The sequence below is a fragment of the Pholcus phalangioides genome, unplaced genomic scaffold (genome assembly GCF_987345545.1).
Source record: "Pholcus phalangioides strain wild (caught in Gottingen) unplaced genomic scaffold, Ppha-v1.0 ptg000017l_1, whole genome shotgun sequence".
In the NCBI taxonomy this organism is placed as follows: domain Eukaryota; kingdom Metazoa; phylum Arthropoda; class Arachnida; order Araneae; family Pholcidae; genus Pholcus; species Pholcus phalangioides.
Window position 1 is genome coordinate 68514626 of NW_028301610.1, and position 15558 is coordinate 68530183.

At 41.2% G+C, this 15558-nt stretch overlaps 1 protein-coding gene across 4 annotated transcripts in view; it reads left to right on the forward strand.

Annotated features, from left to right (window-relative positions):
* Positions 1-15558, forward strand: part of LOC149074679 (uncharacterized) — a 459047-nt gene that overhangs the window by 299498 nt on the left and 143991 nt on the right. For all 4 annotated transcript variants that reach the window (XM_089247147.1, XM_089247149.1, XM_089247150.1 and 1 more), the window contains 2 exons: positions 5758-5878; positions 8819-8910. In XM_089247147.1, coding sequence (XP_089103273.1) covers positions 5758-5878; positions 8819-8910 — 213 coding nt within the window. The remainder of the gene's footprint in view (positions 1-5757; positions 5879-8818; positions 8911-15558) is intronic.

Sequence of the window (15558 nt, forward strand, 5' to 3'; positions counted from 1 at the left end):
TTGTTTACAGCCGAAATCTCGCTACGAAAATTCCGAGAAACCGCAAAATGTCACCGCTTTCCCTCCCTTTTTGACGTATTTTATTCGCATCACAACTCTCTACTAAAAAAAATTAAAAAAATTCAGTTCCACTGGAGAGGGGACGACGAGAGACAAGCGTATCTTTTCCCCGCCGCGCGCGCCGTAGTCAAAGTGCTAAAACCTGAAGTTCGGTGGGGAAAGCGAATCTTTTTTTATTAGATCGGTTGCCGTAAATAAGGCGGCAAAAAAGGAGGGAAGAACAGGCTCTATCCATCCACACACGAGATTCCATGAGAGACTATAGGTTTCTCTCTCCTGGGATCCCGTAACGAGCGTTCATCCCTGAAGCCGGGTTTTCCTAGGAGTAGGCTTTTTGCGCCGCGTGAAACGAACTGGATCATTTCGCGTCGGCAGAAATGTGTTACATAATCACGTGTTTTCCAAGCGTGGCGCTTTGAAGGGTGCGAAATAAAACAACACGAAAATAAAGAGGAGATCGCTGAAACGCACGGCATACACGACGCTTAACTCCTCCAGAAGCAGTCTGCCAATCACGCCCGACGTAAAAGGCTGTCGTGAGCCGTATTGCGCTCTGTAGGAAAACGTAGTAAGAAAATTGGTGAATGGACGGCGTGTCGCGCTGGGCGATTCACGTTGCGCGCAGCACAGAAAACCTGCCTCTAGGAAATACCGGCTTTCGGTGACAGAGCCCGAGCCACGTCGTCTGGTTTTACAGGAAGGGGGGGGGGGAGACGGAAACCACCTTTATGTTAACCTTCAGAAAATAACTTTTGGGTATCTTTATTAGGGGTTATTCAAGTATTACGTCATCGTGGGGGGATTTCCGATTTGCTGACTTTTGATGGGGTGGGGGGGGGGGTGTTTGACGTCATCAACCACCTTTTATAAAAATATGAAATATTCTTAATGACGTCTTACTCGCTGCGCGAAAAACGAATAAAACTTTTCATTAGTTTGTGGGTACCTGAACTAACATTCTCCCTATTGAGTCCCCTACACAGCCACTTTAGTGGCCTCTAAATACTTAACGGATCCAAGTGATATGGAAATGTGTCGCGGACCGCTTAAGTGCTCTGGACCTGTGCCGCGCGTCATACAAGTGATTATGTCGCGGATCACTCAAGTAATCTGGGAATGTGCCGCGGAAAACTTGAGTGATGTAGAACCGCACTGGTGGCCGCACCAATGCTTTAAAACTGTCACATGTCACTCATGGGATCTCTAAATGTGTCACAGATCGCTTAAATGGTCTGGAATTGTGCGACGGGTCACTTAAGTGATCTGTAAATGTGCCACTTGGTTCATTTTTACAAAATTAGGTTTGAGAAGGACAGGGCACATCATAACCCCAGGGCCATATTTGGTCCGCACAGGCCAAATGTTTACCGCGGTCAAGGATTACCAAGGGCTCAGAGGTAGGGTTGCAATGAATTTCTTGAGCAATTTTGAGTTCTTAGCCTTCAAATAGCATTGAAATTGGCAGAAATTGATTATAACAACATATAAAGATATTTTCTTTCGAAATTTTAATTCTTTTAAAAAATATTTTTTGCACTAAAAAATAAATTTTTGATCGTCTGTAGGGGGCCACGAGCTCCCAAACCAGATTCCACCCCTCCCCGTACGTCTCTGATCCCACCAATATGCGTTAGGAGAAAGGGAACAGAGCGCTGACAAAATTTTGCTAAGGGGGAGGGGGTCAGAGTTTTACTGACTTTTTCTGACAAAGAGGGGGTCAAAAATGGCTAAAAATTTGCTGACATAATACTTGAACGGCCCCGTATATTAAAGCATACATGTGTATGTGCTCAATCCATGGCCTAAATGTGGCCTGCCTCAAGTGGTCCCGGTACACTTAAAAATAAATTAAGAGGCTCGCGGCATATTTCCATATCACTGAAGTGGCTCACGGCGAATTCTGCAATTGAGTGGCCCGAGACAAATTTCCTAATCACTCAAGTGGCCCGCTGCACATTCCCAGATTGCTTGGGTGATCCGCGGCACATTTACAGATCACACAAATAACCTGCGTTGCTGTTCTAGATCACTTAATCAAGTGGCTCGCTACACGTTTTTAAATCAATGAAGTGGTCCCGCACTCTTCAAAAGGTTGAGTCAAGTTGAAATGTGCCGCGAGTCATTCAGATGGTGTGAAAGTGTGCCGCCGGCCGCTTGAATCATCAGGAAATATGTCACAAGTCACTTGAATGATCCGAAAGTGCGTAGCGGGCCACTTTAGTGGACTGAAAATGTGTCAAGACCACCACTAAAATAATCTATAAAAAATGCATCTTGCCACTTGAAGTGTTAATGTATCGCAGACCATTAGTTGATCTGTGTGCTGCGAGCAACTCAAGGGATTTCGAAGCATGCAGAGGGCCACTCAAATGATCAAATGTGCCTCCAGCTACTTAAAGTAATCTGCAACTGAACTACGTGCCACTTGAGTGAACTGGGGGTTTGCCGCAGGTCGCTCAAGTGATTTGGAAATGTGCTTGAAGTCACTAAGGTGATATGGATATATGCTGTTGGCAGCTTATATCTGGAAGTGTGCCGCAAGCGACTGAAGTAATCTGGAAATTTGTCCCACTTAAATGATTTGATGATCGTTCGTGGGCCACTTGTGTGGTTTTGTTATTTGTCCTGGACCACATGAGATAACTCCGAGGGCCACAGGTTATCATGTGTGTTTTAAAAAAATGTGTATCTTTGGAAAAAAAACCCGACATTCATAAACATATGCAGGCCAATCGTTGTATCCTTCGGATATAGTGTAACTCCAGGAGGTGTTACATCAAGGGTGTTCAACATTCAGTAGAGTGTGGGCCATTTCATTGATTTTGAAATGTGTAGCGGGTCACAGAAGCTGACCTGTAAATATTTCTGGATCAATTGAGTACTTTAAAACTGTGCCGCAGTGATATGTAAATTTTCCGCGAGTCACCTAAATGATCTAGGAATGTGCCGCAGCACGCTTAAAGACTGTGGAACTGTGGCGCAGGTTACCTCAGTGATCTTTAAAAGTTTCATGGGACGATTGAGTGCTCTGGAACTTTGCCGCGGTGATCTGTAAATATGCTGTGACATATTTACTCATCAGAGAATGTGCCGCGGGTCACTTGAATGACGTGTAAATGTACACGGGTCACTTTTAGTGGTCCAGAACTCTGCCGTGAGTCACTTAAGTATAGATGAACAATATCACAGGTTACTTTAGTGATCTAGGAATGTGCCACAGGTCACTTAAGTGAAGTGGAACAGCAGCTCGTGTAACTTGAGTAATCTGGAACTGTGACGCAAACCATTTTAATGACCTGAAAATGTGCTGCAGGTTCTCTGGAACAATCTGGAAATGTATCGCTTAGTTCATTTTTTGCAAAATTAGGTTTGAAGCTGGGGGCCTCAACAGATGATTCCGGGGCCACATTCAGCTAGTGGGCAATGGATTAAGCATGCATGTGCTACATTTCTATGGCACCTAGACAGGTTTTTTTTCTTTCTCTGAAAAGTACGGGGAAAAATGGATCACGATCATTAATTGGACTTTTTAAAGTAACAGTAGAAATTTGATCAATTTCTTTTTAGTTTTGCTATTTACATTGTTTTCTATACCGCATTCTGTGGAAAGGAAAAATTTTTAAATTCTTTAGAGAGAGAGAACTTGAGTTTCTTAAAATATCAATAAACAATACTATAATTAAAATATATAAGGTGTGAATCTCAATGACACAACATTTTTAAATGCCACGATAATTTGGGAATTCCATTTTTTCCCTCCTATTTTTTGTCAACGGTTTTCCTATTTATCCTACTTTTTTTTCACATTTTCACTTCTAGGCCTGCTTATGTGTGCCACGAAAACGATGTGTTGGTAAGTGACCGTGGGGTGAACCTCAGTGAGACTTAAAATTTTTCTCGCAAAGTCATATTCTGTCCTGTGACTGTTTGCAGCGTCAGCGATGGTGGTACGTAGAGAAGTCGTTGCTGGAATTTCCGAACCAGGTCTGTCCTGACGATGCTCACGTTGGCTCCGGTGTCGATGACCATCCTACACGGCAGTCCATCAATCTCGCTTCTTACGTGGAGTCCGTGGTCTCTTCCGTGCAGCTGTGAGACGTGGTGCACTCGGCATGTGTACCTGCGTCTGAGCATGCACTCCGCAGGTGGCTTTTTTCGTGGCGTTTCCAGCTTCCCAACGACTTTTCTTTCTGGGTCCCACGATCGTTCTTGGCACTTTTCAGAAGTTCTTTCAGCTCTCTGATGGTGCCTGCAGTAGCGTCCTCCGCAACTGCGCCGCGGACCACTCGTCGTTCTTCCCTCGAGGCTTGACGGGCTGCCTCGTACTTCATGGCGTAGACGAGGGCACTTTTCACGTCCTTGTACTCGCCCAGACGTAGCGCCTGCTGGATGTCGGTTGGCGGTTATGCGTATCTCCAGTTCGGCTAATGTAGCTGGAAAGGGAGGCATATAAACGTAGTCTTTTATAAACCCCCAACAAGAAAAAATCACACACTATGAGGTCGGCGATCTTTGAGGCCAGTGATGTTTGATTGAATCGTCAGGACCAGTACGTCCAATCCATCGTTTAGGAATGCGATTGTTCAAAAATTCTCGAACGTCCAAGCTCCAGCGTAGTGGTGCCCCGTCCTACTGGAAAATGAAGTGATCCGAATCGGTTTCTAACTGTGGGAAAAGCTAATCTTGACAAACACTGAAGTAGCGGCCGAAGGAAGAGTGTTACCGCTACCTGTTGGAAACTGCGTGAAACTCGAGATTTCCCTCTTTCTACCTATACGTTATTCGATCAAAACGGATTAAAATCTGAATAGTTCTGATTTTTTTTTAAATCGGATGATTCTTTTTGAAACGCTCTGTATATTCATTTCTACCTTACTTTAAATCTAGGTTTGTTTCTTTCACGTGTAGCTCAGGAAGGTGCCATATTGGTTAACTTAGACACGGTTTGTATGTCTCTCAAAGAAAAAGGGAGATACCACGTGTCCAAAAAGCCTCATTGAAAACCCGGGCAGCGCCGGGTATTATAGCTAGTAAATAAAAAAAATAAATACTAATAATAATAAAATTAAATAAAAAGACTTACTGGTTGGTTGTTTTTTTTTTAAAGTTTTGTTTAAGATCGTTTATCAAACGTTCATTGTGTAATTTCGGCCTAATTGAACGTTAGTGGACAAAAGGCCTGCATAAAAATTTAGATTTTTTTTATTTTGTGACACTATATTAGAAACTGGTACAGAATGATTCCTGAATACATATTCAGCATTTTTCTGAATTAGAACTATACCTCTACGACGAAAGGGTTGATGAGATAAAGTATGAATTAGGACTTGCAGGACACTCGGTACAACAGATTAAATACAGCAGTATATCTCGACTTTTTATCGCCCGTGGCCCCTTTTGGATCATATTTTCTTCTCATTCGCGCTGATGATCATTTTGCAATTTATTTTCTGTGCTTCGTATCTCCAAGTAACCTTAATGTTTCAGAAATAAAGAATTCAATTTTTAAAGTTATTGACGAAAAATCTAAATTTCCGCACGTTCTACACTAAAATCGGCAATTTTAACATTGATTTCTATGTGAATCATCCTGTATCTGTTCCTGAAAGTGATGGTGATTATAACGTGTATGCAAAAGCCTCGAAAATTGTTAAATCGAATGTGAAAATTTTTGACATTTTTATATATTTTATGTAGACGACATCTATTTTGTCAAGAGTTCAAGGTAATTCAGATTCTGGTAAAAGTGATCAGGCAGTTTTGAAGGAGAAAGCTTTCAAAACATCTCAAAGGAGTCTGAGACGAGGATCGGGAGCAGGTATGTATGTTATTTACTCGTAAACCAATTTTCTAGCAGTGGTGGAAGTCAGCTGGTTCAGTTTTTGAAACAACACCTGCAAATTTAAAAATTATTAATTATCTACAATGAGTTTTGATAACCCTGTATATTATTAATAGATTCATTAATTGTACTTACATGTTAAGGTGAAAGAGTAATTATATGCATAATCAATAATTGTTTCTGTAAGTTTGATGAATTTCACCACATTCATCACTTTCACCAGCGCTTATACGTGATGCTCAAATGAGGTTCCCCGAAACATCCGTTGTTTCCCTCCGAAAAAATTTTGGCAAATTTCGCGAAAAAGAGGGAAAATATAGATGAAATCATTCGAAATTTGTTTACTTCGGAATAAATTGAAATTAAATTACGTCGTTCGTTAGCTTTACTCGAATGTAGTCAAGTCAAAGAAATTAAGAAAATTGTATCCTTCTATTTTGTACTTACTTGCTAATCCCTCATGCGTAATCTCATTCGTATTTAAATTTTTTTCCATTCAAAATTATAGTTGGCGCAGTATTATTTTTCTCAAGTGTTAATTGATACACTGGGGCACTAAATTGGATGTAATAGAAGTAAATTTTTTTTTTAAATTTTCAAATGAAATTATTTTTCGTAGTAATAAAAAAGTAGCAGAATATGGTGACCTGCGTTTCCCCCACCCCCAAGACAACCAAAATTTTAAATATTTTAGTACAAAAATCAGAAACTCGAAAGAAAATTATTTTATATGTTGCTTTAATCAATTTGTCAACTTGAAATATTCGGAGGCCCCTAAAATTTTAAAAGTAAAGGACACACGCCCCATTTGCCCATTCAAGAAACAGGCACTATCGAAGGGGTCCTGCATCCGGTAAGGGTGATCCTGTAACGGTTGACTAAGTATTCTTCGTGTGCTTTCACGAAATGTTTGAAAAAATAGGGAAGTGTCGAGAATTTCAAAAGCACCATGGGTCTCCGGGGAAAGTGATATTCCAAAGGTGAACCTATTTTACATACTTCGAACAATCATAGCATTAGATCTCATCATCATAAATAGTCCTATAGCACATCTAAGGTCCTCACGTCGCGTCTGGATTACCACAGGCGTTGAGGTGGCCCAGGGAAGAGCCCGGGAATTATTTTATAATTACGCAGCAAACTTCTGTAATGCGAGCTTCTCACTAAATAAAGAAAAAAAACCTGCTTTTCAATATGAAATTCGACCAAAAAAATATTTTTCAAGATGTTCATTTAATTTATAATTTTGTAATTATAATTACCGTTAATTTGAATTTACCGTCAATATATCCCGTAATAGACAACGTGATCTGAAACCTTCAAAAATGTCAATGTTTGTTTGGATGACATCATAAAAATCTAAAAAACTTAAGAAAACAAGACAGAAAGGGAAATTGCATGAAAATCCGCACCTAGTGGAGCAGAAGAAAGAGGAATGCCTCTTAATAAAATGGCAGCCTTTCAACAATATTGAGTCAAGCCTAAGTGATGCTTAATCATGCTCAATGCCCGTGTCATCATGCTCAATGACACGTGCGCCAGTGGAAAGCGCATTGGCGCAGAAAAAAGGCACCAGTGTAGACATAGCTGTACTACTTGCTCTTGATTGGTGTCTTGCCGAAGCGCGGCCAACATGCAGTCATAGATCACCTCTTCTGCAACCCGAGTTTCTTCTGCGTGTATTGCATCTTTACTCCTATCATCTGATCTTTTCAGTTCCTCAACAAGTCGCAAGATCAACTCATGATTATACTTAGTTTTCACTAAATCAATGTGATCCAGACTTGCCCTTCGGCTATATTAATTCGACCACTTCCTCGTGGAACGATTGATTGAGCGACCTCTTAAAGACTTCTGTATTTTCTCGTCTCATCTCCAGCTCCTGGCGATAGGATTGAGCCTCATTCGTTTACATTCCAGTTCACGCTGTATTTCTTCGCAGGTTCTATCCCTTTTTTGGATAAGAGCCCGCATAGCCTCATTCCCTCTCTCGCTCTCTGCCTTCTTCCCCATGAGGGTTACGATTATAATGTCGCAATCCTTAACAACTTGACACTTGTCTTCGAGCTTCTTCTTTAGCTCCTCCAGCTGTTGCTCAAGTCGCTTCTCTCTCATTTAGCATCGCTGCTGAAGAGCTCTTTCTAGTCCTATTTTCCTGTATCTGTTTGGTCAGATAACTTTTGTCTCGCCACAACGTCTCAATCTCATCAGCTTGTGTCAGAGATTTTCGTCACCTCTTTCAGCTCTACTAAGACTTCTTTCAGCTTAGCATAGAGATCATCCTTTTTAATCTTTGAAATGTGGCCCATAAAGGCCACCTCTTTCTCAAATGTTTTCGCTCGTTTAATAGCGTTTGGGCCTACGCTTCCTCTTCGCAGCTGGGCAGAGCTGCTTTCACTCGAAGCCATTCTTGAAACATAGTTTTGTCTGACGAATGGTAATTCTGACTGGAGCCACTCACTTCCGTTGGCTGGCCCAAAGGCAACCCGGCACCGAACTACGAGGAAGTGGAGGTGAGTTCCCTACCGGTGAATAGACGATATGGAATTCAAACTAATGTACAAAGAGTAAACCACTAGTTAACTCACTCTAATTAAAATTCGCTAAATTCACGTCTTGCTAGTAGTCTATTCACATTGGCTCTCGGCGCCTTAGCAGATATGTCGAATCGCTCGCAAAAACCTGTAAAATTTACTTGGGAAACTGGATCACTTCTATGGTAAAGAAATAATTGAGACTTTGAGGTGGCTCTGAATAGCTTTTACAGGTCATGTGCATCGACTTATTTTATTTTTTCACTAAACTTTTAATTTTATAAAATATCATGAGAATCTGTAGATTTCATGTTATTTCTTTTCCTACCTTTATTTAAAGCTTCTTTTATAATTTGTTATTTTGTAAATTATTGCTGTATAGGATCACCTAATTCAGTTGCGTGCATTCCTCGATATCCTGCATTCGATTTCGATGAACAAGATGAAGACCATGCTTCAACCAGTGCAATACCAGTAAGAAATATTGATGATTCAATAAATTGGAAAAAAATTCAAATAAATTAGCTACTACATGCTTAAAAAAGTAAATAAAGTATATAAGTCACTAAGCAATATGTCTGATATGAAAAAGTGTTCAGTTTTCTGTACACCAATGTGAAGATATATAGAATCATTTTCACACCTCTCATTATTATAGTTTCACTATTATCCCACTGAAAAATACTTAGTTAAAATTTAAGTATTCAACAGTCTTCTCTGTCTCGCTCATCGATTAACCAGATTTAAATTTTGCTATAGAGTTTACTGAAGAAGGCAAATTTTAACTTATTTTCATTTATGTATTCAATATTGCATAACTAGAAATACAAGGCCACACATACACAACAGGCAAAATGCCCAACGAGGTGGCTGAGAAAAAGATGCCCATAACCAGTATGGATGTCATATATTACTAAAATACAGCAACCCAATTAAAAATGCAATAAAAAAATTATAAGCAATATATATATATATATATATATATATATATATATATATATATATATATATATATATATATATATATATATACACCACACATGATAAAAAATATTATATAATGCCCATAAAATGTATTTATGGTAGTCTTATTCTAAGTATGGATAGCTTCTCGATTTACCCCAACATGTTTATCGTATTTCTTTTTGAATGTGTCAATTGTGTTACAATTTACTACCTCCGGGGGTAAGCGATTCCATTTATTAACAACCCTATTAGGAAAACTCCCTGCGACAGCACAACTTAGAAGTGTCCCTTACCAATCGATATCGGTGTCCCCTTATAAAAGCAGTCGATTGACGGTGTACTAAAAGTTCATGGTCCATCCTATCCATCCCGTTAAAAATTTTGAACACTTCGATCATATCTCCCCGACAACTGCGTTTATCCAAAGTAAACATATTCAAAAAATGAAGTCTCTCTTCTCACACTCAAGCCCCGTGTGCCAATAAGGACACGCGTATCTCTTCTGTGCACCCCTTCAACCGAGTCTATGTTCCTCTGTAGGTATGATATCCAAAACCTCCTCCGAATGACTGAGGTGTGTCAATTTTTATTTTATTTTTTCAATTAACATTCTTCATGAGTTTATTCAACTCTCGAATTCAGAAAATTAAATTAACTTTAAAAGTCGTTCTCTCTTCTGAAACATGAGAGTTAATGAAATAGTCTGTTATGAGTACTGAGGGCTCAAGAAGTGAGGTCTTAACGCATGGGCCCCAGCCGTGAACCTCCAGTGTAGAGGGGAGGCTTCGGGAGAAAGCGGGTACGGCTTCAGAAAAATAACTTTGGCCGTATGCCCATGATGCTCTTAAAACTGCCCTTTGCTCAAGAAGGCTTAAGGTGGTGGAAAAAATTTAAAGACAACCGAAAAATCGCCATAGCTCGAGAAGCTGTGGATGTAAATATATGAAAATTTTAGAGTAATAATTACAAGTAAAACTAAACATTTTCCAGTGAAAATAATTTTCATCAGTGCTGCACTGCTCTGGATTGGATTGGATTTTGAGTTTAATGGCGCAAGGGCCAATAAGGCCAAAATGCGCCAAGCCAAATGATTAATTAAAAATAAGATGAAACTTATTCTTGTCAAGTGCAGAAAATAAAACTATGCGTGAAACGTAAAAAATTACATGAATTGTAAAACAGTATAATTTGTCATTTAAACCAATGGCTTTGATGAATTTAAAAATGCGAGATGCATCGCTATGGTCATTTAAAATGTCACGAAGTGAAAGATGACTTTGACCAAAAGCGGTCATAAAAAGGTTACGATGATATGAACAAGTAAAAGCATGAGCAATGGTAAATGGACTTTGACAATGAGGGCACTGCGGTTGACTCTCTCATCGTAAAAGATATGATTGTGTGAGGCGACTGTGTCCTATGCGTAACCGGGCAAGCAGAACTTCCTCCTTTCGGTTAGTTCTGCAGCTCGAAGGCCAATGGCCAAGTGTGGGCTTGATGGCATGAAGTTCATTATTTATCTGATTGTTCCAATGATCCTGCTAGCGGCGATGCGTCACTTCCCGAGGATTGAGAAGTGGTCACTAGCAGGTATCAAAAGGCTATTGTCAATGTTAGTTGTTGTTCGAGCTGCGTTGTCTGCTTTTTCGTTGCCCGGTATTCCTACATGACCTGGTACCCAGTAAAATTTTACTGTGGTACCGTGATGGATGAGGTGATTTAATTCATGAAAAATGACATGAATAAATGGATGAGTGTGGAAAGTAAAAGAACACAGTGCTTGCAATGCGCTGAGAGAGTCGCTATAAATGATGCATCGTCGGTGGCGTTTGCGTCGTATATGACGTAGAGCCTGAAGGACTGCGTACAGTTCTGCCGAATAAATAAAGAATGTGTTGGGAAGTTTGAAAGATGTCTCCTCACAGCAGATGTAGGCACAACACAATCGACATGCCCAGGGCTCTTAGAGCCGTCGGTATATATGGAGAAGTACCTGTTGTACCTACCCCTGTGCCTATGCAATATCTGTCGAAATATGACATCTGCTGTGGTGGATCTATAGTACGATGATAATGAAAGAGAGACATCTGGCAGAGATTGCTCCCATGGTGCCAGTTGCCAAGCAACTGGGGCCACACGACTGATGTCTAATTGTAGTCCCCCCCCCCCATACGAAGACCGTAAGACGAAACACATGAACGGCGATCAGCAAAAAGTCTATGAAATGAGGGATTGAAGATGACACGAAGTGGATGATCTGGAAAAGACTTCATTTTGAAATAATATTTCAAGGAAAGTTGCTGGCGTCTTGATGTCAGTGATGGCTCGTTGCATTCGACATACAGGCTCTCCATTGGAGACGGAATGCTCCAGAACAAATCCGCAGGGCGAGATTGTGGACTGGGTTGAGCACACTCAAATAGCTCCGAGGTGCCGACCCGTATACAATGGAGCCGTAGTCGAGCTTCGATCTTATTAAAGCTTTATATAAGTGAAGGAGCGACTTAGGTCTGCTCTCCACGATGTAGAAGAGGTGACCTTCAAGAGGTTCATCGTCTTCATGCAACGAGCTCTTAATTGTGAAATATGAGGTTTGAAAGTGAGTTTCTTGTCAAATTTGATGCCGAGAAATTTAGTATTTTCTACTATTGGTATTTGACTATTGTTTAGAAACAATTGTGGGTCATCATGAAGCTCTCGACGCCGACAAAAGTGCACAGCGACAGTCTTGTCGGCGGAGAAAGAGAAACCGTTATCATGAGCCCACTTGCTGATCTTGTTAAGTGCGGTTTGTAATTGTCTCTCGGCTGACCTCATATTCACTGATTGATATGATATCAACAGATCATCCACGTAGAGTGCGCCAGTGACAGACAACGGGAGTTGGTTCAACACCCCGTTGAGTCTTAAAATAAACAGTGAAACACTTAAAATGCTACCTTGAGGTACACCTTGTTCTTGAATTTGGGGAGCTGATAATGTGCTTCCGATCCGTACCTGGAAGACCGAGCGAGAAAGTTCTTAATAAAAATGGGCAAGTTGCCCCGCAAGCCGCTAGTATAGAGGTCGGAAAGAATTCCGTGCCTCGAAGTACGGTCATAGGCCTTTTCTATATCGAAAAATATGGCTATCATATGCTTCCTCTTTACGAATGCTTGTCTAATTGATGTATCAAGGCGTAACTGATAGCATGTTGTGGAGCTGGACCGTCTAAAGCCGCTTTGATGTTTCGATAAAATATTGTTAACCTCAAGGTAGTGCATAAGGCGATAGTTGACCATGCGTTCCACGAGCTTACATAGACAACTGGTCAAAGCAATAGGTCTGTCACTATTAGTTTGCTGAGGATTTTTGCCAGGCTTCGGGAATACAAGAACAATGGCTGCTCGTCAGATGTCAGGAAATGAATGACTAACCCAGATCCGATTAAACAATATGGGTAAATGTGAGAGTGATTCAGATGAGAGATGCCGAATCATGGAATAATGAATGGCATCGGGCCCTACAGCTGAGTCAGGACTTCGCTACAAGGCGGTCGTCAGTTCATGTAGGGTGAACAATGAATTGTACCCCTCCGGTGTAAAAGGCCGGAAGGTGTACGATGTACATTCGGCTGATGATTTAATGGGATGAAACGATGGGGGATAGTTCGCATCACTGGAAACAGTGGCGAAATGGGCGGCGATAGTGTCCTCAATATCCCTCACATCGCTGATGATAGTGCCATTGGTATTTAAAATAGTGATCGGATGAGACTGATAATGACCATTGATTTTTCGGATCCGGTCCCAAATGATTTTGGATGAAGTTGATGAATTGATTCCCGTGGTAAATTTTTGCCAGGACTCGCGTTGAGCCTGTGCGCCTGGTCCTTCTTGCTATCGCCTTTGCTTTTAAAAATGCCAACTTGTTGTCGTGGGTAGGATACCGCCGGAACCTACTCCATGCTTTATTTTGAGCTTTAATAGTGAGATTACATTCGTGGTTCCACCAAGGTTTAGGAAATTTAGGAAGTTTCGAGGAGACTTTGGGTATTGTTTCATTGGCTGCTGAGATTATGCAACTGGTCACAAGGTCGACACAGTAGTCGACGTCGGGTTGCGAAACCATATCCTCCGTGATTTCTGCCTTTTCCGTGAAGTCAGCCCATCGGGCGGCCACAAGCTTCCACCGAGGAGGTCCCTCAGGTACGCTATGGTATCGGTCAAGGCACTTAACCACTAGAGGGTTGATTGCTCCCGTGGAGGTCTGAATCAACCGACCAGGACCAGTTCGGCAAGAGTGAGGGTGAACATAAAGATAGATCTATTGCAGTGAAACTATTGTTTGGGGCATGGAAATGAGTGAAACTACCATCATTCATGGTGACGAGGTCCATGTCGTCTAACAGACGTTCAAGTATTTCCCCAGGAGGGGTGTTGCTGTTAGAACCCCATATCATGTTATGAGCATTGAAGTCTCCAAGAAGAAAAAATGGTGGTGGTAATTGAACAATCAGATTTTCTAGATCTCTCTGTAAGATGGTGTCATTTGGTGGGAAATAAATGGAACAGATGGTAATTCTTAGGCCTGTAGAGATTTCCACCGCGATGGCTTGCAGGTTCGTGCGCAACGTTAGAACGCGCGATGACACGTGATGTGGAACCAGCAGAGCAACACCGCGGCAGGCTCTACTCCCGTCATCGTAATTGATACGGAACAGGGAATGTCGCCTGATGTTCCACGTCTCCGAGGGCTTCGTGAAAGTTTCCTGGAGTGCCACGCAAACAGGATGATAGCGATTGATCAAATCCTTGAGATCTTCGTAATTGGATCTAAGACCACGAATGTTCCATTGAATAATGTTGGCCATAAATTTCAAATAGATGTAGACGTTTCAAGGTCTTTGAACTTATTTCGGTCTAATTTCCGGCGAGTACCACCGGATTGTGATGGATTATCGAGATCCATGTCACCAATTGATTTGTCATCAAGAAGTGACATGTTTTGTAATGTAGGCTTCTTCTTTGCTCTCTGAATGGCTTTTCTTGAATATCCGGTCTTGAATAGTTTAATTTTAGATTTATTTCCAGTATTGATTTTTGGCTTAGTACCTGTAGTTACTTTGAATATGTTCGCTGTTGCTTTTCCCGCTTCTTCGGAGGTGGTGGACTCCTTCCGTAATCCAGCAGAGCAACAGCAGCCACAACTATTACATGGTTGGTTAGATGATGTTTGAGTGGATGTATCAGCTTTGGGTTCAGTCTGAGTTGTTACAGATGCTTTGGTGACATTGTTAGTCTTATTAGCTGTTGATGGATTTGTTACCATATTAGAGTATTATCTACTAGCTATTGGAGTTTTGTTAGAGATTATACGACGGCGTGCTTCAATATATGAGATGTTATTGAGAACCTTGATCTTCTGGATCTCTTTTTCTTCATTCCATTTCGGACATTTCCTGTCAAATGCGGGGTGGTCACCACCGCAATTGACGCACTTGAATGGTGAATTAGTGCAGCTGTCCGAAATGTGGTCCTTCTCACCGCACTTTGCGCAGCTGGGTTGACTTCGGCACGCCATTCGTGAGTGACCGAATTTTTGGCAGTTGAAACATCTTACAGGGTTAGGTATGTATGGCCGGATATTGAGGTTATAGTAACGGATTTTGACATATTTCGGCAATGTTGGGGATGAAAATGTCAGGATTATATTACGTGATGGAGCTAGATTGCCAACTTTGCGGCTCATGATATGTTTGGCAGATGTTACGCCTTGAGACGCTAGCTCCTGGGTTAGGTCATCTTCATCCATGTTAATTAAGTTAGGGTCTGAGATGACGCCACGTGAATAATTCAGCGTGGGGTGGATTTTGACCGTTATTGGAATGTCCCCGAGAGATGTGAGCTTTTGAATGAGTTCAGCTTGTTTGGGAGTGTTAGTTTCGACGAGAAGGTCTCCTGAACGGAGAGCCTTCACTGATTTCAAAGTTCCAACTGTGCCATAGAGAGCTTTATCAATCAAGAATGGTGATACTTTTGACAGCTGTTTATTGGTATCAGAGCTATGCAAGAAGAAGGATGAGACAGAAGACAGATTTGAAGAAGCGGTTTCTGTGACAATTGTTTCACTAAGAGCAGTTCTTTAACGTTTTGGTGCATTTTTGTTTTTCCCATA